General features: G+C 41.3%; 1 protein-coding gene across 7 annotated transcripts; it reads left to right on the forward strand.

Moving 5' to 3' along the window:
* The first annotated feature begins 4034 nt into the window (after positions 1 to 4034).
* On the forward strand, positions 4035 to 26251 carry LOC101268925 (long-chain-fatty-acid--CoA ligase 4). Of its 7 annotated transcripts, XM_090192174.1 has the most exons (16): positions 4077 to 4121; positions 10108 to 10290; positions 11693 to 11926; positions 12194 to 12371; positions 12523 to 12632; positions 17583 to 17721; positions 17957 to 18107; positions 18418 to 18541; positions 18654 to 18725; positions 19927 to 20066; positions 20730 to 20902; positions 22529 to 22603; positions 22966 to 23154; positions 23380 to 23494; positions 23671 to 23828; positions 23996 to 26251. In XM_090192174.1, exons 2-16 carry the CDS (start codon positions 10276 to 10278, stop codon positions 24151 to 24153), a joined length of 2031 nt encoding a protein of 676 aa, XP_090048300.1. In that variant the 5' UTR covers positions 4077 to 4121; positions 10108 to 10275; the 3' UTR covers positions 24154 to 26251. The 7 variants fall into 7 exon arrangements, with proteins under 7 accessions (XP_021479005.2, XP_021479007.1, XP_021479006.1 ...); XM_021623330.3 differs by lacking the exon at positions 10108 to 10290 and having other exon boundaries at positions 4035 to 4121; positions 11370 to 11926; XM_021623332.3 differs by lacking the exon at positions 10108 to 10290 and having other exon boundaries at positions 4048 to 4121; positions 11690 to 11926.
* The last annotated feature ends 576 nt before the right edge of the window (positions 26252 to 26827 follow it).

Here is a 26827-nt window from a genome sequence, read left to right on the forward strand (position 1 = left end):
GACAATTGAAGGATATCTCAGTTTCAAGGTCTCAGCATGGAGAGAAGAAGCTTTGTGAGGTATTGGTCTGTCACATGCATGAACCAAACGTTAATGATGAATTAATTATGAATGATGAATAAGCTAAATCATGCATATGTAATGTGTCTGTAAGCAGTATATAAGAGATATAACAGGACTGCCCTGATAGAGCTCCTGACAGATGTGTACTATGGAGCATCAAGTTTGTTGGAACCTCTCCAGTTAACTGTTTAAATGTTTTTTATTTATTTATTTTTTTACCCCTTTTTCTCCCCAATTTTGTGGTATCCAATTGTTTAGTAGCTACTATCTTGTCTCATTGCTACAACTCCCGTACGGGCTCAGGAGAGACGAAGGTTGAAGGTCATGTGTCCTCCGATACACAACCCAACCAAGCCGCACTGCTTCTTAACACAGCGTGCAACCAACCCGGAAGCCAGCCGCACCAATGTGTCGGAGGAAACACCGTGCACCTGGCACCTGAATTTGTGGATTCAGTGATTGAGAATGTGGAAGACCTCAATAAGGACATAGAAGCTGAGCTTTCACATATGCACACTGATGATGCAAGTGAGGAAAGTGAGGTAACTGGATTTCGTGAGGCAAGGGAGGTGACTGGATCTCATGAGGAGTCTCTCACGGAAAAGAAAGAACCCACATGGGAAACCTTCAACACTGACACCGAAGAGGAAGGTGGAAGTGGGTCAATGTATGTTGCTGAAAAATCTGAAATGGGAAAGGAAGATGGAAGTTCTTTGGAGGAATCTACCGGTGATCCTGAACTTGCATCTGGTGAAAGAATGGACCAATGTGCCAGTGGCAGAGATGCCACATTGCAGACTGCAGAAGGTGTAAACAGCAACGGTGATTCCCCGGCTGTGACAGAGGAAAAGTATAAAAATCTTGTGAAAAGGGGAAAACAATTTTACTCTGATGCCCTAAGCTGCTTTTTGAAAGCAATTGACATTAGAACTGGTGATCCTGAAATTCAGTTAATGACTATTCAACTGTGCTGTCAGGCTCAGTAAGGTAATGAATTAGTAAAATATTATTTCTGAAATGGTTGTTAACCCTGATTAGCTGTCATCTACACCAGGGTTTCCTAAACACATTTTGGTTTTGCCCTAGCATTACACAGCTGATTCAAATAGTCAACGCTTGATGATGAGTTGGTCATTTGAATCAGCTGTGTAGTGCTAGAGCAAAAACCAAAACGTGCCCACAGGGGTGGCCCCAGGACCGAGTATGGGAAACCCAGACCTACATGATTGAAAATGTCAGTTTAGTGTTTGTTTTTTTAGGGTTTGTCTTGTAAAACAATGTTGAAACAAATGGTGCAAATAATTTTCTACTAAAAAAAAAATGTTTGTACTGTGGTGGGCTAGCAACAACAATACCAAACCCTGTAAGGGGTTAGATTGTGACACAATGAAAAATCTGATTGGCAATTGTTGGTAGTCTATTACTGAAGACGGCCACTTGATGGTGCACTAATGACTGGAAAAGTATTCCTCAGTTTGGCCAGAAGTACAGTGCCCTTCAGAAAGTATTCACACCCCTTGCCTTTTTCCACATTTTGTTGTGTTACAGCCTGAATTTAAAATTGATTAAATTGAGTTGTGTCACTTGCCTACACACAATACCCCATAATGTCAAAGTGGGATTATGTTTTTAGACATTTTTACAATTTTAATAAAAAATGAAAAGCTGAAATGGCTTGAGTCAATAAGTATTCAACCCCTTTATGGCAAGCCTACATAAGTTCAGGAGTAAACATTTGCTTAACAAGTCACATAAATTGCATGGACTCACTATGTAGAGGTATGTGTATGTATATATGTGTATATGTATGCATATGTGTATGTATATGGATATATATATTTACACCCCAGAAATATATGGGGGATTGGAATTGTTGCAGACAATTACATTGATGGAAGCAACAATCTTTCCGCAATACTAAACCGATCCACCCCTTAAATTAAAAAAAAATCCCTCAATTGATTCAAAGACAGATTCAACCACAAAGACCTGGGAGGTTTTCCAATGCCTTGCAAAGAAGGGCACCAATTGGTAGATGACATTAAATATCCCTTGGAGCTCTTCATATATTAAAGTGTGGTGGTGGCTGCATTTTATGGATATGCTCGTCATCGGCAAAGATTAGGGAGTTTTTTTTTTTAATAAAAAGAAACGGAAAATAGTTTTGCACAGGCAAAATCCTAGAGGAAAACCTGGTTCAGTCTGCTTTCCAACCAACACAGGGGGACAAATTCACCTTTCACCAGGACAATAACCTAATTCTCAAGGCCAAATATACACAGGAGTTGCTTACCAAGACGAGATTGAATGTTCCTGAGTGGCATAGTTTCAGCTTTGACTTACATCGACATGAAAATCTATGACAAGACATGAAAATGTCTGTCTAGCAATGATCAACAACCAACTTGACAGAGCTTGACTAGTTTAAAAAGGAATAATGGCATTTTTTATCAAAAACTCCAGTCAGCCAAATCATAGACAGTTCTCTCTGCTACCACACCGCAAGCGTTACCGGAGCACCAAGTCTACAGTAGGTCCAAAAGTCTCCTAAACAGCTTCTACCCCCAAGCCATACGACTGCTGAACAATTAATCAAATGGCCACCCGGACTATTTACATTGACCCCCCACCCCTTTGTTTTTACACTGTTGTCACTTTAACCCCACCTACATGTACATATTACCTCGACTAACCTGTACGACCGCACATCGACTCATTAACGGTACCCCCTGTATATAGCCTCGTTATTGTTACATTTTTGTTTATTTTTTACTTTAGTTTATTTAGTAAATATTTTCTTAACTCTATTTCTTGAACTGCATTGTTGGTTAAGGGTTTGTAAGTAAGCATTTCACAGTAAGGACCTGTTGTATTCGGCAAATGTGACAAATATCATTTGATTTGATTTGAAATTGTACAATCCAGGGGTGCAAAGCTCTTAGAGACTTGTCCAAAAAGACTCACAGCTGTAATCGCTGCCAAAGGTGATTCTAACATGTATTGACTCAGGGGGTTGAATACTTATCTAATCAACATATATTAGTGTTTTATTTTTCATTTGTCTATTTTTTATTTAATCGTTATTCCACTTTGATATTAGAGTATTTTGGTGTAGATCAAAAAATAAAAATGATGTAATCCTAATTTGTACACAACAAAAGGTGGAAAAAGTCAAGGCGCTGAAGGCACTGTAATTGCCCAGAATGTATGCAATTTATTTTGACCATTATCTTAGCACCACATGTAATGTTCCTATCACCATTTCTTACCCAAATTCTGCAGGTCATGCAAAAAGGTGTGGCAATTAGTGTCTATGCAAGTTTCAATCATTTCTCAGCTATTAACGAGTCAAAAAACTGTGGCAATGCATTTAGTGCTGATTATAACTTGAGCTCTTATCTGACCCATAGATTGTATAATGATGACAATATCACACCATAAAGCAGCATGTTTAGTCTCCAAACTCTTCAACAGAACGATACAAAGGTGTCTTCAGATACATAACATTCATATAGCCTTAAGTGAATTAATGTTACTATACTGGTGCAACTTCAATCTTCTGACTGTATTTCATATTTCTTAAAGCAATTTAGACACACATTTTGGCTGTTTTCAAAGGATGTGGGAGATGAATCATACAAGCAGCTTTTTGTTATTTTTGCTATGTTGAACATTTAAAGGAGAGAAATAGCCTCCATTACCAGTGTTTTCACTGGTTGGGGACTTAACTCGCATCTATATTTCATACAGTACAATGATGTGTTGCCTAGTCTATAGGGATCATGTATTAATTTATGACCCACATAATTCACAAGGGTAACCTACAGTCAGATGAGATTAATTACTTATAACTGGTTGATATTCGTATAAAGTGTGACAATATATGTTTTTCAATGAAACTGTAGCATCAAATTAATATGGTCTTCAGACCCATTCTTATTGGCTATGAGAGATGGACTCATATGACGTAAAGTTTCCGGGTTGTCGCCTCTCTGTTGGAGGTTACTTTCGGTCATTCATCCTTCTGGGAATGTCCCTCTCACTTCTCGGTTTTTGAGGTAAGATTAGATTGACTACAGCTAGCATACAAGCTAGCTACGGAAATGGCTAAGTAAACTGTCAGATAATATATGTTATCATCATAGCTATCTTATTTACAAAAATGTGTTAATATTGAATATTCAGTGTACTGAAGTAGTAAGAAAGAGCTAACGTTAGCAATGCCAACTTCATTACTGTCTTTGTTTATGATCTGGCCAGGCTACAAGCCTACAAGTCGTTTTTTATTTTAATAACCAACAGCGCTTATTAATATCAAATACTTAAAGCGCATAATGGTTGTATTCCACGGTGGGTCTCTGTTTTCAAACATCACATTACAGAACATTTGCGGAACGCCAGTCACCAAATTCTATTCCTCGTTGTCCCTCTCATTTTCATAATGATACCACGAAGCTAGCTACAAAAAGTCTTAATTTTGATATGCCGGATTCTTTTTAGATATGTGAACAGTCTTACATTTGTTGGGATAAGTAGCACGACTATGTTTTTTCTTGAAGCTATGTCAACGGAGTTGACAGGTGCAGAGGTTACTTTTGGTCAGACAACGACATGGCCTCGCTCACTGGACCTTTATTTGATTTATTAATTTGATGTTCGTAAACTAAAAGGCATGTAACATTGCATAATTGTAAAAAAACGAATGAATGTTTGAGCAAATGATTTGATAGCTATGTGGGTTATATTACAGCTTTATACTAAAGCGTTGGTGAATACTCGGTTCTGATTGGCTAGAATGGCATTCTAGAATAGACATTAAGGGATAATCGAGGGGCTATGTGTTCTCTAGAAAAGAATGAACGACGTAGAATGTGTTCCATATTACGCTAGCAGAGTGGAACTAACATTCTAACATTAATTATTTTTCCAGAGAAAGCATAGGGCCCCGAGTTGATTATCACTTTTATACTATTGCTATAATTGAACACTTACCGCTAGAAATGGGTTAATTTGCTGGTAGAAATGTGTTCAACATCCACTGAAGTAGCTAGCAAGTTTACTAGACAGTGACAGTAATTGCCTTGGTAACCAAACAAACCGACTTGCTAGTTTTAGCTAACCAAACCATCGGTCCTAGCTTGCTATTATGAAAATCCAATTCAACAATGCCAATAAGGTTTTCAATTCGACTTTTGTTTCAGAAGCAGCTCAAACATAGAACATGGAAGAACTATATCCATTGAAGTTTACCGTGCAAATATACTGTGGGCTATAGGGAAATAATGCGTGCTCTAGAATGCCCTTCAAGCCAATCGGAAATGAGTATTCAACAATGCCATGGTATAATTAAGCAAAAGGGCCTGAGGGGGTGTGGTATATGGCTAATAAACCACGGCTAAGCGCTGTTCTTATGGGACGCAACGTGGAGCATATTGGTGAATACCACAAACCCCCCTTATTGCTATTATAAACGGGTTACCAACATAATTAGAACAGTAGAAATACATGTTTTTGTCATCCCTGTGGTAATACGGTCTGAAATACCACAGCTGTTAGCTGATCAGCATTCAGGGCTCGAACCACCCAGTTTCTAAAACCAGATAATGGGACAGTTAGAAAAGGTATTGGGTCAGTTGGAAACGTTTGCTAGCTAGCTCGCAAGGCATAAGCAAGTTGCCATGAAACATAAAGAACGAACGACTGCAGTCACGTCCATAAATATCGAACTAATCGAACGAACGACTGTCGTGTCTCTAGCAATCAAAAATATGAGAGAGTATGAATTTGTTTCGAAAAATGAAAATATCAACGAACACTTTTGGTAAATGTCTGCTTTAGTATTATTTTATTTGACAACTATAAGTGGGATAAACACCGCCATTCTGTACATGGGGTGGCAGGTAGCCTAGTGGTTAGAGCATTGGGCCAGTAACCGAAAGGTTGCTTTATCGAATCCCTGAGTTGACAAGGTAAAAATCTGTCGTTCTGCCCCTGAACAAAATAGTTAACCCACTGTTCCTAAGCCGTCATTGTAAATAATAATTTGTTCTTAACTGACTAGTTAAATTTAAAAAAATAAACATTACCTTGGAAAAATTAATTCCGCAAAGTGGCGCGTTGTCCATTATTTTCAAGGTAATGTCAGAGATGATCCCTTACGTTGCCATGAAACATACATTTGCAGATTATATTATATATAATATATATATATATATATATATGTACAGTGCCTTGCGAAAGTATTCGGCCCCCTTGAACTTTGCGACCTTTTGCCACATTTCAGGCTTCAAACATAAAGATATAAAACTGTATTTTTTTGTGAAGAATCAACAAGTGGGACACAATCATGAAGTGGAACGACATTTATTGGATATTTCAAACTTTTTTAACAAATCAAAAACTGAAAAATTGGGCGTGCAAAATTATTCAGCCCCTTTACTTTCAGTGCAGCAAACTCTCTCCAGAAGTTCATTGAGGATCTCTGAATGATCCAATGTTGACATAAATGACTAATGATGATAAATACAATCCACCTGTGTGTAATCAAGTCTCCGTATAAATGCACCTGCACTGTGATAGTTTCAGAGGTCCGTTAAAAGCGCAGAGAGCATCATGAAGAACAAGGAACACACCAGGCAGGTCCGAGATACTGTTGTGAAGAAGTTTAAAGCCGGATTTGGATACAGAAAGATTTCCCAAGCTTTAAACATCCCAAGGAGCACTGTGCAAGCGATAATATTGAAATGGAAGGAATATCAGACCACTGCAAATCTACCAAGACCTGGCCGTCCCTCTAAACTTTCAGCTCATACAAGGAGAAGACTGATCAGAGATGCAGCCAAGAGGCCCATGATCACTCTGGATGAACTGCAAAGATCTACAGCTGAGGTGGGAGACTCTGTCCATAGGACAACAATCAGTCGTATATTGCACAAATCTGGCCTTTATGGAAGAGTGGCAAGAAGAAAGCCATTTCTTAAAGATATCCATAAAAAGTGTTGTTTAAAGTTTGCCACAAGCCACCTGGGAGACACACCAAACATGTGGAAGAAGGTGCTCTGGTCAGATGAAACCAAAATGTAACTTTTTGGCAACAATGCAAAACGTTATGTTTGGTGTAAAAGCAACACAGCTCATCACCCTGAACACACCATCCCCACTGTCAAACATGGTGGTGGCAGCATCATGGTTTGGGCCTGCTTTTCTTCAGCAGGGACAGGGAAGATGGTTAAAATTGATGGGAAGATGGATGGAGCCAAATACAGGACCATTCTGGAAGAAACCCTGATGGAGTCTGCAAAAGACCTGAGACTGGGACGGAGATTTGTCTTCCAACAAGACACTGATCCAAAACATAAAGCAAAATCTACAATGGAATGGTTCAAAAATAAACATATCCAGGTGTTAGAATGGCCAAGTCAAAGTCCAGACCTGAATCCAATCGAGAATCTGTGGAAAGAACTGAAAACTGCTGTTCACAAATGCTCTCCATCCAACCTCACTGAGCTCGAGCTGTTTTGCAAGGAGGAATGGGAAAAAATTTCAGTCTCTCGATGTGCAAAACTGATAGAGACATACCCCAAGCGACTTACAGCTGTAATCACAGCAAAAGGTGGCGCTACAAAGTATTAACTTAAGGGGGCTGAATAATTTTGCACGCCCAATTTTTCAGTTTTTGATTTGTTAAAAAAGTTTGAAATATCCAATAAATGTCGTTCCACTTCATGATTGTGTCCCACTTGTTGTTGATTCTTCACAAAAAATACAGTTTTATATCTTTATGTTTGAAGCCTGAAATGTGGCAAAAGGTCGCAAAGTTCAAGGTGGCCGAATACTTTCGCAAGGCACTGTACATGTTGTACATGTATGGTTTATATTATATATGGGTTATGCATCAAAAAATGGTTTATTTACCAAGAATGTTCAATATCAGTCCTAATAACAGGATAGCAAACTAATGCCAGTCATCACCCTGTTTTGTATTGATACGGTTCTTGCTACAATTTGTACAGATGAGGAGTTTGATGTACAGTGTAGGTTTGTTTCAAGGCTTGAGGTACAGTACAGGTTTGTCTTTCTTTTTCTGCCATCTGTTTTATAGGCATAGCAGTAGCATTGAATATTCTATCTAACAATACAACCTTGCCAATAGCCTTGGTCCTACATTTCATGCATCACACAGTATTCTTCAGTGTGTTAAAGGTCATTGACCTCATGCTATGACATGCTTCTACGTGGGTAGTAGTATCCTGTCTGATGATGAGGCAGTGGACATGTTTTTCTTGAAACAGCTGAAAGGATTTCACTGTTGCTGATTTGAAAGCGTAAGAGCACATCAAGAAAAATAATCATGTGGCTTGGATAAACATGTCTGTCTCCTCATTTCTTGGAATAGATTAAACTGAATCTGTGAACACAATGTTGTGTCAGTCAGTGTCAGTCTATGTAATGTGTATCACTATGAGCAACCAGCTGTGTTTGCGTAACAGTTTTAATAGATGTGGTCTCTGGAAATATAATGCAAAAAGGGTTAGTCACAGTCAGCCCTGAGTACGTTGAGATGACTACTGTAGAGAGGAACCGTATCACTTCCTGTCCAATACACTCTCCTATTGGATGAGAGCAGTTGTGGGTGGAAGCGGGAGAATGTATGTTAGCTCTTTGTGAGTGCAGCTGAGTTAACGAAAAACCTGAGACAGGGAGTGAAGAATAAACATCTTGTGTCGAATAAACAATATCTCGACCAGGCTTTTTGTTTAAGGAAAGAGGAAGAGGTGTTGTTAGCGTACTTCAGAACAGTAGGTAAGGTAACCAATTTCTTCTCTAGTTAATTCTACCGAAAGGTTTACACTGTTTCGATCTGCTCATCACTGGTGTAGTGTTTTCCAGAAGTGTGTGCATGTGTTAATTTTCTAAAGCCATTCAGACCATCTCTGAATTACCCCTCTTTTCAGGGGTAAATGGTCTTTCCTCTGACTGTTTTAGGCTCTCTGAAAATTATGATTCTGTTTAAAGAGCTGATACACCTGATAACGGATATCATTTCAATTAAGAGCAACAAAGCAGTTGGAAGATTTTTTTTGGGGGGGGGGGGCATCATATCAAATGTAGAAGTATAATATATTTAGAATGTAGATAATTTCTTCTCACTGAAGAAGATATACTGATTGAAGGAGGAATTTGTCCTGGCTGATTCCTTCTGGGGTTGTGATGCCTGGGCCTCGTGTGCCTATGTAGTAAATGGGATTAGGCCAGATCAGTGGCACATGAGCAATATAAGCCACTCACAGGCAGCTTCCTGTGTGCTAAAGCACTTGAGCCTTCATTACTGTCTGGAGGGATGTCAAGTCACACAAGCATTCACCATCAGGGTAACGTAACAAATCATGATTCAAGCATGACGTGGCCTTTCTATCATTTAAAGTTATGATCCTGTCTAGACATGCTCAGCTGCTAGTTATAGTATCTGCAGCAAGATCAATTAGATAACATTTTTAATGGAATGTAGGTCTGATGTTTTGGGCACTTTTATTACAGTTTGAGTTGACCTGAAATGTTCCCCTTATCTTTGATGTCAAGCTGCCCTCCATTAGACTACATTGTATTATAAGTGATTTGATCTAAATGTTTTACTGGATAGTGGAATGGGATTTTTGTTTAGGCTTGGTTGAAGTCCAGATTAACCTTTGGTGCCCTTTTCAGTGTGCTGGTTAGTGTTAGTTACCAAACTTTGCATCTTTTATTTTACTAGACAAGTCAGTTAAGAACAAATTCTTATTTTCAATGACGGCCTAGGAACAGTGGGTTAACTGCCTTGTTCAGGGGCAGAACTATAGATTTTTACCTTGTCAGCTCGGGGATTCGATCTTGCAACCTTTCGGTTACTAGTCCAACTCTAACCACTAGGCTACCTACCACATCTGCACTGTTCTTCAAGTAAATGTGTGCATACAGTTGTATGGTTTGTTTAACTTTGTAATCATTAGTTTTTGTTTGACATGCATTTTAAAGTGAAAAACCCCAGTCTGTATCACTCTGTTACAGTGGAATTGCCCTCTTGCCAGTTGCCACCTTGGAGAATCTTGCACAAAGAAATAATGTGTTCTTTGGCTTACATGGAAATGTCTCTGGTTTGCACAAGGAAGTCGTTTTCGGTGAAGTCATTTGGGTTTGCTTTTTTCACGGGAAAAGACTGGGTGATGCACACATGCCATGACAGTGATCGAGGTTAGAATGTAGACGTATGTCAAAAGGGTTGCCAAGTGGCACCAGAAATGTGGCAGTAGTAAGAAAGTAAAAGCCAAGTATCAAAATAAGACAGAAAATGACTACTTAAATGTTTTACTTGTAAAAGGTTAAATAAGATTTCATGTATGCTGTCTCTGTCATCTAACCTCACCTCTTTGGCTTCTTAACCACTCTGCTGAACTCTGCTCTGCGTCTTTGTATTTCAGTCTCTTCATTTACAACATTCCTAGGGTAGACCGACTGAGCTATTTATTAACTTGTGTTGCTCATTCGGATTATTCTACCTTATAAAAGTTTCTGTTTTAACCAAGGCACCATCAATTGACATAAATACATACAGGTACACTTTCAGATTTTTTAAAACACAGACCTAACATTCTTCCAGTTCTGGGAAATGATTGCACACTGCAAGCATCAATTATAGATAAGATAAAAGGTAGTGAAATCTGAAGTGATGTTGACTAGACATGGGCCTAGATGTTTGTGTACAGATACAGTGGTCAGTGCAGTGCTCCAATGAAACTCAGCTATTTTGTGCAGCAATATTTACCGGTGGTAAGGTATGTGTTAAATACCATAGCTGCTTCTTCTTTGACCCCCCCACCCCCCAATAATAAAACTTCTAGGTTTGCTGTGTTGCAATGTATGATTTGTCATGAAATGCATACAAGAAGGATTTTTGAAAATAAATAAAGTACTTTTGGCTAGTCTATAAATTAGATGTTGTATTATGCTTGTGGCTACTGGCTAGCTCCTAGCTATTGCTTCAATATGACTACTCTTGGTTAAGTTCTGGGTCTATACGTGTTAGAAGTGAGTAGTTCACCTGTGTTCAGCTTCTCCCAATCCTGATATGTCCAAATAGTCAGTGAAGAAAACCCAAACACTGGAACTACTGTTGCTTGTTATCCTACACATTCCATCCCGCCGCGACAGATTCTTCAGTTTACGCGCAGAATCTGTCCACAAGAGATTACAATATGACTAACATACTTCTCTTTCTCCATGTATTTTCTTCCCCTGTGCTCAACAATTCTGGACCAATCACCCTGCTATAGAGCTAGCATCACAGACCTCTTGTATCAAGCCTTTCCATTGAACCGTCTGGGTGCATGTGCTGCTGCTACCTGTCCAATCTGTAATTACCGCCACCTGCTTTGGCAACCTTTCCATGACCTGAGAGCTGAGCCGTCTGAACTCTCCCTGAAGCAGACGCTTCTCCCTCAAGTCTCTTTTTCTCTCCACTTCTGCCTCACCTTCAACCATAAGGTTCAAAGTAGACATGCATTACATAGTGTTCTCGCCTGTGTACCTGTTGATGTGGCTGTACACGCTCATCACGTTTATCCCATGGTATTTCCTCACTGATGCTGGGAAGAAGAAAGCCATGGCAAAGAGAGAGAAAGCCAAGTCCACCACAGGCAAAGCAGAGGGCCCCTATCGTTGTGTGGAGAACTTTGACAACCTGGCCCGGGAGGACTTTGAGGGAAAGGACACTCTAGACAAGCTGTTTGAGCATGCAGTGCAGCGCTTCGGCAACACAGACTGCCTGGGCACCAGGGAGCTCCTAAATGAGGAGAACGAGACGCAACCCAGCGGCAAAATCTTTAAGAAGGTAGAGTGATCACACACACATCTCACCAGGAACCAATTATTGCAGTCAAGGTTCTGCCAAATAAGTTAGAAAAGTTATGCATCCTGAAGCAAGTCGGTGTAACTTCATATAACAATCATAAATTAAGTCCCTTCTTGGAGAGTTGTTAAATCAAATGTCATAAATATATGACTTGACTCTCCAGTGTGATCTTTACCCCTGTGAACTGAAGGCCCTTAGTAGAACCAACCCTAATGGCCTGTTTCTGTGCTCTCTCCTCTGCTGCAGCTGATCCTGGGGGAGTACAGGTGGCTGTCCTATGACGAGGTGGACCAGATCATCAGTCATCTAGGTAGTGGACTGGCAGCCCTGGGCCAGCAGCCCAAGAGTACCATCGCCATCTTCTGTGAGACACGAGCAGAGTGGATGATCACTGCACAGGCCTGCTTCAGACGCAACTTTCCATGTAGGCATTGACCCAACACACTTCCCTGTTTGAGAATGGCACATAAAGTTCCACTAGTTTGCATTATAAAGATATTTCCTGTTAGGACAGCAATATTTGTGAAAACATTGTGTTTGTGTGCATGTGAACAACATGTTTGGTTGTGTTGCAGTGGTCACTCTGTATGCCACCCTGGGGGAGGAGGCAGTGGCCTATGGCCTGAATGAGTGTGGGGCCACTCACCTGATCACCAGCACAGAGCTACTGGAGACTAAACTCAAGGTAGGAGTCATTAGGGGAAATGCATGGTTCAGATTCTAGCCTAACTACACACTGCTGTTCTCAGCTCCTCTATCTGTGGAAAAGAGAGCTATGTTTTTAGACAGGATGTGTGCAATCACCTCTGTAGATCAAGGAGAAATTTAAAATTAGCCATGGGGTGTTTGTGTGTGAACTGAGGTGTGTCATTGGTGAAAATGGCGCCGGAGAAGATGGCTGACGTTTTACGTGCTCCTAACCAACTGTGCTATTTTGTTCGTTTACATAATGTTGCTGCTGTCTCTTATGACTGAAAATAACTCCTGGACATCAGAACAGCGATTACTCACCTCGAACTGGAAGAAGCTTTTTTCCTTTAACGAGTCCGACACAAAGGATATACTGCTTTCCCAGGAACAGGCCCAAATCCTTGTCATTTGGGTGAAGAAAATATGGAGAAAAGGGGGCGGAGGTCAGGTTGCCTTCTGAGAATTCGTAGGTTGAGCGAGTAAACCTCCACTGCCATCTGTTCTATTGGCCAACGTGCAATCATTGGAAAATAAAATCGAGGACCTACGATTAAGATTATCCTACCAACGGGACATTAACTGTAATATCTTATGTTTCACCGAGTCGTGGCTGAATGACGACATGGATAAAATAGACCTGGCGGGATTGTCCATGCACCGGCAGAACAGAGAAGCTACGTCTGGTAAGACGAAGGGTGGAGGTGTGTGTCTATTTGTTAGTAACAGCTGGTGCGCGATGTCTAATATTAAAGAAGTCTCTATGTTTTGCTCGCCTGAGGTAGAGTACCTTATGATAAGCTGTAGACCACACTATCTACCAAGAGTTGTCATCTATATTATTCGTAGCCGTCTATTTACCACCGCAAACCTAAGACCACACTCAACCAACTCTAGAAAGCCATAAGCAAACAAGAAAATGCTCATTCAGAAGTGGCGCTCCTAGTGGCCGGGGACTTTAATGCAGGAAAACTTAAATCCGTTTTACCTCATTTCTACCAGCATGTCACATGTGAAACCCAGAGGGAAAAAAACTCTAGACCACCTTTACTCCACACACAGAGATGCATACAAAGCTCTCCCCTGCCCTCCATTTGGCAAATCTGACCATAATTATATCCTCCTGATTCCCGCTTAAAAGCTAAAATTAAAGCAGAAAGTACCAGTGACTCGCTCAATACGGAAGTGGTCAGATGCCGCGGATGCTATGTTTACAGGACTGTTTTGCTTGCACAGACTGGAATATGTTCCGGGATTCATCCAATGGCATTGAGGAGTATACCACCTCAAGTCACCAGCTTCCTCAATAAGTGCATTGATGACCTCGTCCCCGTACGTACATATCCCAACCAAAAGCCATGGATTACAGGCAACATCCACATCGAGCTAAGGGAGCGGGACACTAATCCGGACACTTATAAAAAATCCCGCTATGCCCTCAGACGAACCATCAAACAAGCAAAGTGTCAATACAGGATTAAGATTGAATCCTACTACACCTGTTCTGACGCTCGTCGGATGTGGCAGAGCTCAAATACTATTACGGACTATGAATTGAAACCCAGAAGCGAGCTGCCCAGTGACGCGAGCCTACCAGACGAGCTAAATGCCTTTTTTATGCTCGCTTCGAGGCAAGCAACACTGAAGCATGCACGAGAGCACCAGCTGTTCTGGACGACTGTCTGATAATGCTCTCGGTAGCCAATGTGAGCAAGACCTTTAAACAGGACCTGTACTCAAAGCATGCGTGGACCAACTGGCAATTTTCTTCACTGACATTTTCAACCTCTCCCTGACTGAGTCTGTAATACAAGCAGACCATAATAGTCCCTGTGCCCAAGGAAGCGAAGGTAACCTGCCTAAATTATTACCGCCCCGAAGCACTCACGTCGGTAGCCATGAAGTGCTTTGAAAGGCTGGTCATGGTTCACATCAACAGGATCCTCCCAGATACCCTAGAGCCACTCCAATTCGCATACCGCCTCAACAGATCCCCAGGTGACACAATCTCAATCCACACTGCCCTTTCCCACCTGGACAAAAGGAACACCTATGTTAAATAAAATGTTATTGGTCACGTACACATGGTTAGCAGATGTTAATGCGGGTGTAGTGAAATGCTTGTGCTTCTAGTTCCGACCGTGCAGTAATATCTAACAAGTAATCTAACAATTTCCCAACAACTACCTTATATACACACAAGTGTAAAGGAATGAATAAGAATATGTACATATAAAATATACATGGATGAGCGATGGCCAAACGCCATAGGCAAGATGCAGTAGATGGTATAGAGTACAGTATATACATATGAGATGAGTAATGTAGGGTATGTAAACATTCTATAAAGTGGCATTGTTTAAAGTGACTAGTGATACATTTTTTACATCCAATTTGTAATTATTAAAGTGGCTAGAGATCACCTCACCTTCTGGTTGATAGCGGGGTGAACAGGCAGTGGCTCGGGTGGTTGTTGTCCTTGATGATCTTTTTGGACTTCCTGTGACATCGGGTGGTGTAGATGTCCTGGAGGGCAGGAGAATGCTGTTAATTGACTACAGCTCAGCATTCAACATCATAGTGCCCACAAAGCTCATCACTAAGCTAAGGATCCTGGGACTAAACACCTCATTTTGCAACTGGATCCTGAACTTCCTGACAGGCCACCCCCAGGTGGTAAGGTTAGACAACAACACGTCTGCCACTCTGGTCCTCAACACTGGAGTGTGTACTTAGTCCCCTTCTGTACTCCCTGTTCACCCACGACTCCGTGGCCAAACACGACTCCAACACCATCATTAAGTTTGCTGATGACACAACAGTGGTAGGCCTGATCACACAACGATGAGACAGCCTATAGGGAGGTGGTCAGAGACCTGGCAGTGTGGTGCCAGGACAACAATCTCTCCCTCAATGTGAGCAAGACAAAGGAGCTGATCGTGTACTACAGGAAAAGGTGGGCCGAACAGGCCCCCATTAACATCGACAGGGCTGTAGTGGAGCGGGTCGAGAGTTTCAAGTTCCTTTGTGTCCACATCACCAACAAACTATCATGGTCCAAACACACCAAGACAGTTGTGAAGAAGGCACGACAAAACCTTTTGTCCCTCAGGAGACTGAAAAGATTTGGCATGGGTCCCCAGATCCTAAGAAATTCTACAGCTGCATCATCGAGAGCATCACCGCCTGGAATGGCAACTGCTCGGCATCTGACCGCAAGGCGCTACAGAGTGTAGTGTGTACGGCCCAGGCCAAGCTTCCTGCCATCCAGGACCTATATAACAGGTGGTGTCAGAGGAAAGCCCAGAAAATTGTCAGACTCCAGTCACCCAAGTCATAGGCATTCCAGTACCTCACGGCAAGCGGTACCGGAATGCCAGGTCTAGGACCAAAAGGCTCCTTAACAGCTTCTACCCCCAAGCCATAAGACTGCTGAACAATTAATCAAATGGCCACCAGACTATTTATCAAATCATCACATGTATTTATATAGCCCTTCTTACATCAGCTGATGACACAAAGTGCTGTACAGAAACCCAGCCTAAAACCCCAAACCGCAAGCAATGCAGGTGTAGAAGCACGGTGGCTAAGAAAAACTCCCTAGAAAGGCCAAAACCTAGGAAGAAACCTAGAGAGGAACCAGGTTATGAGGGGTGGCCAGTCCTATTCTGGCTGTGCCGGGTGGAGATTATAACAGAACATGGCCAAGATGTTCAAATGTTCATAGATGACCGGCATGGTCAAATAACAATAATCACAGTAGTTGTCGAGGGTGCAACAAGTCAGCACCTCAGGAGTAAATGTCAGTTGGCTTTTCATAGCCGATCATTAAGAGTATCTCTACCACTCCTGCTGTCTCTAGAGAGTTGAAAACAGCAGGTTTGGGACAGGTAGCACGTCCGGTGAACAGGTCAGGGTTCCATAGCCGCAGGCAGAACAGTTGAAACTGGAGCAGCAGCATGACCAGGTGGACTGGGGACAACAAGCAGTCATCGTGCCAGGTAGACCAGAGGCATGGTCCTAGGGCTCAGGTCCTCAGAGAGAGAGAGAAAGAAAGAGAGAATTAGAGAGATCATACTTAAATTCCCACAGGACACCGGATAGGACAGGAGAAGTACTCCAGATATAACAAACTGACCCTAGCCCCCTGACACAAACTACTGCAGCATAAATACCGGAGGCTGAGACAGGAGGGGTCAGGAGACACTGTGGCCCCATCCGATGGCACCCCCCTGACACCCCCCCTCCATTTATTTTGTACACTGCTGCTACTCGCTGTTTATTATTTGGGCTCCAGAGTGGCGCAGCGGTCTAAGGCACTGCATCTCGGTGTTAGAGGCATCACTACAGATACCCTGGTTTGAATCCAGACTGCATCACAACCGGCAGTGATTGGGAGTCTCATAGGGCGATGCACAATTGGCCCAGCGTCGTCCGGGTTTGGCCGGTGTAGGCCGTCATTGTAAATAAGAATTTGTTAACTGACATGCCTAGTTAAATAAAGGTAAATTAAAAAAAACAAAAAAACATTCACATCTATATATAGTGACTTTACCCCTACCTACATGTACAAATGACCTCGACTGACCTGTAACCCTGCACACTGACTCGGTACCGCTACCCCCTGTACATTGCCTTGTTATTGTTATTTTATTGTTTTTATTTTATTTTATTTGGTAAATATTTGATTAACTCTTCTTGAACCGCACTATTGATTTAAGGGCTTCTAAGTAAGCATGTCACTTACCGTGAAATGCTTTACAAGCCCTTAACCTATAGTGCACCTACACTTGTTGTATTCAGCGCATGTGACAAATAAAGTTTGATTTGATTTGAAAAACAAACACTGATGTCATTGAAACTTGAATGAACCCTAAAGGCATTTAGGACACGAGAGCTGAGATTATTCATGTCTAGACAATGATGTGTCTTCCTGTGTCTTTGACAGAGTATTTTGCCAGAAATGCATAACCTGAAGCACGTTATCTATGTGGACAACAAGAGCATCAGAAGGACAGGTTACCCAGAGGGCATTCAGATCCACAGCATGCAGGCAGTACAAGAGCTGGGAGCCAAACCTGACAACTGTACGTGGAAACATCAACAAAACTATGCATGTACAAAATACACAGGTCACCCTGTTATGTTAAACAGTGTTTGCGCTGAACTTGATGTCTAAGCAGCTAGTGAAGTATAATATGCACATATGCTGGCAGTTTAGTTTAGTCCCACAATGTAGTAAAGAATGTTTGTACTGTCCTGAACTGTACCATTTATTTTCTAAGCATTATTAAGTGACGTGTCCCCCTGTGCTCCTGGCAGTGAGTATAGCTGTGCAGCGGCCCCAGCCCACAGACCTGGCTGTGGTCATGTACACCAGCGGCTCCACAGGACAACCCAAAGGAGTCATGATCATCCACAGCAATCTTATTGCTGGCATGACGGGCCAGTGTGAGAGGATCCCAGGCCTGGGGTGAGCAGAGCACTCTACCACAGGGCTTCTAGTATCTAACCACCATTTAACTAGGCTGGTCAGGTCTCTGCATCTGACATGGGGATTTGATGCTATGTTTTAAAGACAGCAGACAGACAGTGTAATGTGCTCATGATAACTGTGCCTAAACTTATTTACTCATGCGATCTTCCTCCTTAATTTGATAATTAGACAGTATTGTCAAAGTGCACAACCACTTCCTTATTTTTGTATAATGGTGTGCATGGTTACAGACATTGACATCTTCATATTGCTTACAGTAGTGTGATGTGTTTGTGCCCATGTGCAGGCCGAAGGATACCTACATTGGCTACCTGCCTCTAGCTCATGTGCTGGAGATGACTGCTGAGATCTCATGTATGACGTATGGCTGCAGGATTGGCTACTCTTCCCCACAAACACTCTCTGACCAGGTAATAGACTCAGCAGTTTGATATAAAGAGATATCTTTTCTTATGGATTTGTTTTATTATACTGCAAAGTGGGCAACAATCTACTGTTATTTTTATTGCTTCTCTTTTGCAGTCAACAAAAATCAAGAAAGGCAGTAAGGGAGACTGCTCTGTGTTGGGGCCTACTCTGATGGCAGCTGTTCCGGTAAGAATGAACATCCTTCCTTAATCTTTTTGCTTATCACTGATTTGTTAGTGTTTTATAAAATAGTGTTTTATAAAATAGGGATGTGCATGGTTATTTGAATATCTGAACGGACATGGTATTCTAATACTTGTGTGAGTGTAATGTTATAGGCCAATTTTAACCTGACTCTAACACTGAAAAGGGTTTTTCTAAATTAAATGTAAATATCCATGTGACTTTGTTACATACAAGGATAGACCATGTTATTTCAAGTTATTCATTTAATAAAACAAACCTTTCAGTGTAGTTATTATGATGTGCACACCATAAAAAGACCTGTAGACCATCCATTGCCTTCACGTAGCTTGTTGGCCAATCAAAGCGGCAAAGAGGTTCAATGTGTTGTGAAAGTTCAATAATGCAATGCAAGATGGAATGAATTACAAGTTAGTGAAATGAGAAGGTGTAGGCTACAATGAGCAACCAACAGGTAGGCTGTTTTATCTGAATGGGGTTGTGCAGCATGTGGACTCCGTTAGATTAGCTAGCTTCTCTAGGATTCTCCCAGCCCTTGATCATGACTCTGCTCCATTACATTACACATAAGTCATTGGACGAAGGTGTCTTCTGTACGGGGGAGTTCTGTTAAGAGCCCTGACGTTCGGTCTGAACATTAACACACATCGCTTGATGTACGGTTTTGGAAGCATAAGGACCTTACAGACAGTTGAAATTGATACACACCTTTTGATGTGCTTAGGCTCCTCCAGTCAAGACAGACTGTCTTGTTATATGGGATGATAAATAACATTGTGGCTGCTCCAAATAAACGTTAGCTAGTCTTGACTGTCGCCGAGTTGCCTTGGCATCTCTCTGTCTGGTCGCTACACACACCGCCCCATATAACCTCAATGGCTGTATTTCAAATATCCGCATATCCGACAAAAATGTATGATGCTATTTGAATAGTGACATTATTTCAAACCCACATCCGTACTATAAGGCTGGTTTCTTTCCAGATTTTTAGAGGTCAGGTTTAGACGAAATCCTCGAACAGGTGATGTTGATTATTTGAGGTTCTTTGATAACTATCCTGCAGCTTTGATTTCCTCTGTAGAGAAAGTGGAGGCAGACATGTATGGATAAGGTACAAAAGAAAAACTGTCACAAACTGATGCGTGACGTTTATCTTTTCTGTTTATTGTAACTTATCTGTCAGGAAATAATGGACCGCATCTACAAGAATGTGATGAACAAGGTGCAGGAGATGAGCTATGTGCAGAGGACTCTGTTTAAACTGGGCTACAACTACAAACTGGAACAGATCAAAATGGGCTACGATGCCCCTCTCTGCAACTTGTGAGTACACTGTATGTGAGGACACACACATACCAGCATGTTCCCAGCTGATGTACACAATCCTGTTACATGCACATGGCGATCTCTATAGAGATAAAATCCCTGATACAAGGTCAGTGCATAAAGACATAAACATTTCCAACATGCCATTACAATACTTGGAAGTAAGAGATATAGCTAGGCCTTATAAAACTACATGGGTTTTTCAAAGCTGTATAGATTTGTCCTCTGGAATCTATATATTTTAAGTGTATGCTTGTATTTTGACTGGTTTTTGTTCCTACTCGGTGGCAACAATATTTTCTTGTCTGCCAGACAAGACAAGTTTCCTTTCTCCATTTTTTGGTATCAGCATGACCGAGACATTTGCCTCTGGTCACCCTCTCAACTCTTTTAGTTTTTGTTGCCAATTTTACTCTATCGGATTCTAATAAATAGGCTACAAATGTGTCACTTGTGTGCCCTAGTTCTGAGTTCTGAGATGGCAGAGACCAATGACAGGATCAGAATCTGTATACATTATCATAACATGCAACAACCTGCATCATTGCAAGCTACTTATCAGGGATCAGACAGTGAAACTGTATCAGTAAGCATGGACCAATGGGTATCTTGATAAACTAGTAAGTAGTAATAGTACATTTCTCTCCTCTGCTCTGTCAGGCTGCTGTTTAAGAAGGTGAAGGCTCAGCTGGGAGGGAACATCAGGATGATGCTGTCAGGAGGGGCACCCTTGTCCTCCGCCACACAGCGATTCATGAACATCTGCTTCTGCTGCCCTGTGGGACAGGGCTACGGCCTCACAGAGACCTGCGGAGCAGGTACCATCACAGAGGGTGAGTCATGGCAGGCACAGCCACGGACTACTACTGCTGGGGTCCTTTGCTAATGACATTCACCCGGGAAGTGGTGTCATTACCAAGTGCACCCTTGGTTCCTTCACTAGCAGAGTAGTAGTAGTAGTAGTAGTGTGTAGGGGAATGGTGGGAGCTCTATCATTTTAGAATTTTCACCATTGTGTTTTTTGGGGGAAATTATACTTATGCATGCCATGGTAAATTTAGGCTTTAGCCAAGACAAGGTCTTTGAGAAAATGCTACTGCTCAGGCTTTTAGATATATGTTAAAGTGCCCTGAGGGTTTCATGTCTTTAAACACGCATGCTCTCCGAGATAGATGTCTTTGTTCAAGCCCCAACCTGTGAAACGTTCTGTGGTACTGGGATCGTGGATGACAAAGGAATGACAGCTATACTATATTTAACTGTTTTGCGTCAATCGGCTTTGCTGCATAGGTCACGCAGGTATCAGTCGCCTTTCAGTGCATTGTAAATGTGGAAGGATATGCTTGTGTGACGCTACGCAGCAGTATGTGAGTGAAATAGTTGGCCGAATGATGCCAAATAACCACCGGGGAAGATTTTATAAGGCCATATTATTTAAGAGGACCTCAGGATAGGGTTCGTAGGGTTTCGTTTAACACTCTTGCAAGGCAAAGGACAATGTACAAGTTCTTAGTTTAAAAACAAATAACATTATTTTATAATAAATCAATGTTTGCAAACATTTGATTTCCCTCATAGCTTAAAGCAGTGAATGAACTAAATATGACAGTGTTATAATTGTGATTCTCCCACCACACTGGTTTTTGTCTCCGGTCAATCTGAAGGACAAGTGTGTTAGTGATGCGTGGGTCAGCTGTTTGTTCACCTGCCCACAGTTGCTAATAACACATTCGCAACCGCCCAACTCTATGTGATAAAGTGAAAATCTGTGGCCCGCTCCCGACCGACCCGATCCCGTAAATATAGAAATTGCGCTGCATTATGTTAAGCTATGTGAGAGGTTGTAGACTCAGCCTACAGTCAGTGTCGAGATTTCAGTTACTATTCCATTTAACCCATCTGAACACTACAGTTCCCATCTTGTGACTGTCGAATTTGTATAGCGCTTCACAATCATCACACAACATAGCCGCTATTGTCAACCTCTTATACCACTTCACCAAATCTTTCCCAAACATTACAGTTCTGGCCCTCAATGTTTTTAATTCAACTCTGACATTGTCCTTTTTGCCTCCGTGGATGGACGTAAATTTTTTTCTGCCCGACTTCCCTGAAACATATAGAGTTATTGGCGTGCGTAGGCTAATGTTAGACCCTAAAGCTTAGGCTTTTTTGTACCCTTGTCTAAAGCCAGGTAAAAACATAACCAAAGAAAATCCTTAATGTAGCCTATTCTGTAGATATGAATTACACAATTGTATATTTGAGTCAACCCGTACATCACTAACGTGTGTATCTTGCTCTATGCCTCTATGCCTTACGCTCATGCGCACTGACGCTTATTCTTTAATAAGAAAACCCAGACTGGTTTTTAGTAGGCCAGGTTGCAGCCTACTACTGGCATCAGGTATTAAACTCTACATGGGACTATTTTGTGATTGTGTGTTTCCTCTCTTCAGTGGCAGACTACAGCACTGGGAGAGTAGGAGCCCCCCTCATCTGCTGTGAGGTCAAACTACGAGACTGGGTTGAGGGTAAGTAATAAAACCTATGGACACACACATACAAACTTATTTGTGATAAAGTGTACTGCGCTGTTGAGAAAGAGCTTGCAAGTAAGCATTTCACAGTATCAGTTACACCATGTATCCTGTGCACATGACAAATACATGTTGATTATGACACACCTATAGTATGTGTATCACAGATGGCTTGGACATCCTCGTTTTGTAGCTGCCCAATTTGCCTCCTTTGCATGTTGTTACTGTATTTTCATGTGGCTCTCATGGGCCCATTTAGTTTCCATGTGGTTTGTTTTTTTCTGGTCCAAACAATACTCTATACAGCTATTATCTCCCACCATGCCTCACTCTTATATTCCCACTGTGTTCCCAAGGTGGATACACCAGTCAGGACCAGCCCCACCCGCGTGGAGAGATCATGATTGGTGGGCCCAACGTTACCATGGGTTACTATAAGAGTGAGCACCTGAACAATGACTTCTGGGTGGATGAGCAGGGCCAGAGGTGGTTCTGTACCGGGGACGTGGGGGAGATTCACCCTGATGGCTGTCTGCAGATAGTGGGTAGGTGGCTGAGAGTTGGAGAACGCCTGAATAATAACACCAATGTGCACTGAGCACTGATCAGCTGCCTCTTCAACACTTTATGACCATGAGGCAATACTGTTATAAACAATTCAAATGGATGTAAACAGTGCTACCTGCCATAACCTCTCAGGAGAAGATGTAGACAACGCTATGCTGACATACATACTCACTGACCCTCTCTGCTCTGTTTGTTCCATGTAGACCGTAAGAAGGACCTGGTCAAACTGCAGGCTGGAGAATACGTGTCCTTGGGGAAAGTGGAGTCTGCTCTGAAAAACTGCCCCCTTATTGAAAACATTTGTGCATATGCAAACAGGTATCTCTTCTGTCTGCTTTACTATATACCATACACTTCTTTACATAGGACAGAACACTGTTACATTGACACCACATGCATTTGTGGTTATTCTATATGTATCACCCTGAAAACATATTTAATGTGCATGCTCAGGTCTAGTCTGTATCATTTAAAAAATGTTCTCTTGCTTTTAGTGACCAGAACTATGTGATAAGCTTTGTGGTACCGAACCAGAAGCAGCTGACAATTCTGGCCAATAAGAACGGCATCAGTGTCGCCTGGGAGGAGATCTGTAACCACCCGGCCATGGAGAAAGAGGTCTTGAAGGCCATCAAAGAGGTGGCTACCTCAAGTAAGGCTGACACTTACTCTATGACACATATCCTGTTAACTTGATTAACCAGATGGATAATAACCTAGAATTATAAGACACATCATTTTAGTGTGTGACAATAGAGGGCTTTGTTCAGGCTATGTTTATCCCTTTTATATTAACCATTGTGTTTTCCCCCCCATCAGTCAAACTGCAGCGTTTTGAGATCCCAGTGAAAGTGCGTCTGAGCCCAGAGCCCTGGACCCCTGAGACTGGCCTGGTGACGGACGCATTCAAACTGAAAAGGAAGGAGCTGAAGAACCACTTCCAGACTGATATCGAGAGAATGTATGGAGGGAAGTAGAGCCACTATCTGATCTAACCTAAGAACGGTTTCCTGACAACTTTCACCAGTGAAATGAGTGGGTGCGTGTCTGAATGTGTGTGTATGATTGCGTACGTGTGCATATGCTTCAACGCACATGTGAAACTCCACGGCGGGCTGAGTGTCTGCGGGATTTCGCTCATCCCTTGTACTTGGTTGATGAAATAAGGTCACTAATTAGTAAGGAACGCACTTCACCTGGTTGTCTGTCTTAATTGGATGGAAAAATCAAAAACCTGCAGACACTTTGCCCTCTATGGAATGAGTTTGACACCCTGCTTCACAGCATTATGTCTGTGAACTGTAGAATTGTCTTTCCACGTTGTCTCTTTTGTCACATTATGAATGTCAGTCCATAAAGTTCAGCACAAAGGGATCAGCTGGTTAGTTACGGCTATTTGTGTTGGAGATCGCACAGCGTTGTGTAAAACGCCATTCGAATGCAAGTCTTGTATTTGCATATTGTAATTTGCCTTTGGGATTTATTATGACATGTCTGTAAATACTACTATTTTTGTGTCTAATTGAGGTAGGAGTCATAATGGCCTTTTCTCAATGAGATTTGCTCAACTCCGGAGTCCTCTCTTCTCTGTCCCAGCTGGCCTCCTTTTGAGAAAGGTCAACATAATTGATGAAAACATTTTTGCTGCCCCCTAGTGAGCAAGCCCCCACAGTGCTGCTGTATAAATTGTTTGCTTGTTCTGTACATAGGATCACATTATTGCCACGCAACTGCTGAGCCCCCACAATCCTTTAGGCTATTGCACATAGATCAAACCTGAGTGTAACTTTGGCCATTTCTGTCACCTGTGCTTGTGTAATTTATGTTTTGAACCTGCTCATGACATTGTTATAGTGACCCAACCCAAGTATGTCACGTTATGTTTTAGATTTTTCAGATACTAGGTAAATGGTTAATGTCATATTTGCTATGTTACAGCATGGATTATCATTTTTATTTGAGCAAAAATGAAGATAGTCCTTTAGCCTTCTTTTTCATGCTGATCTCTTCCTATAACTCTGTTGTATACTGTACAATATTTATAGTCTTAGATAATGTTTCAAGTCATCTTTATAATGTACTGTAATAGTTCTACATTTCTGACCTATGGATATTCCAACTTAATAGCCTATACTCTTAAATAATTTGACATTTTGTGACAAAGTTTATCCAGATATGAAATACTCAATATAATTCAATGCAATTTTTGAATTATATGATGTTGAAAATCCAATTGAGTTGCATGTGTAAAGAACTTCTATTTAAAATATTTTGTATGTATATGAAGGTCAAGTTAAACGTTGAACCATTTTACATTTTTTGGATGAATTTGTACTGTTGAACTGTTTAAAGGTCACAATTGTGCTTCTTGAAACTTTGTGTGGAACCTTAATGAAAATGCTGTGTATCAGCAAGTTTGCGTTGTCATTCAGAAGCTGTTTAATGTGGCATATAATGCAGTAGAAGAGAATTGATGGGGTTGTGACAACTGAAACGTGCAAATCAATGCCAAAAATAATATTCCAGGATGCATTGCATTCATAACATATATAATACCATACTAATCCATTGAGTCCTATCACGGCTATGTTCCAATAGGAGTAAGAAAGGTCAAAACATTATTTTTGTGAAGGTTTTATTATTCTTATACTCAGGGTTACATCCACCAAGAATGCAACTGCGGTAGTATTTATTTTGAGACCAACCTTTAATCTTATGTTAATTGTGAAGCACTTAGGTTGTGTTTACAATGGCAGCCCAATTCTGATATTTTTTCCACTAATTGCCATTTTGACCAATCACATCAGATCTTTTCACATCAGAGCTGATTGGATTAATCAAAATGCCAATTAGTTCAAACAAGTTCAGAATTGGGCTGCCTGTGTAAATGCAGCCTTCTCTCTCCATTTATATTGATGTGATGTTTGGTTAATTTGTATTATTTATTCAAATCTGTTAATATGTGAATGAAACCATGTGTGATAGGGATGGGCAGTGTGTACCTTCTGGTTATGTCATTTGAAAGTACATATTCTTTTTATATGAACATATTAAAGCTTTCTGCCCACTGTAAAATGTTTATTACTTGAATAATTGTCAATATAAAGTATTATTCAATGATTTATAATTAGGTTCACTAGTTTAAATCTACCCCATTCGTTCACAGCGCTGTCAAGAAAGATGCATTCTAACTATCCTTGGGGCAAGCTTTGCAAATCTTTCAAGCAAGGAGAATGACAGAATTTCAAACAAGCCCAAGGTATGAGGTGATTCTAATGCCTCTCATAAATTCAGTGGGTAGTGTAGGGCTAAACGCAAACTCAAATGTGGCATTGCTCCACTCAGACACGGCTGTTTTATTAAAGTGCGTCATGGCAGGTAACATAGTGCCTAGTGAAGGTCTACACAGCTTGAACAGTCTTCAGCATTTTCTGCCTTCAAATGAAATCTAAAAATTGATGTAATTTTTTTTTTTTTCCTACAACCTACTCCACATTTACAAAGTGAAAGTTGTAGAACCTTTTGCCATATCTATAACTCATATTTTTATGGGAATTTGGTTGGGTCGCCCAAAAAGTTACATATTTAATTGAAAGCAAGTCTAAGAAGTGGTAGATCTGTTCTACGTGCACTATTTCTATGCTTCCCGTT

The sequence above is a fragment of the Oncorhynchus mykiss genome, chromosome 12, assembly GCF_057628025.1.
Source record: "Oncorhynchus mykiss isolate SJ-2025 chromosome 12, ASM5762802v1, whole genome shotgun sequence".
NCBI lineage: Eukaryota > Metazoa > Chordata > Actinopteri > Salmoniformes > Salmonidae > Oncorhynchus > Oncorhynchus mykiss.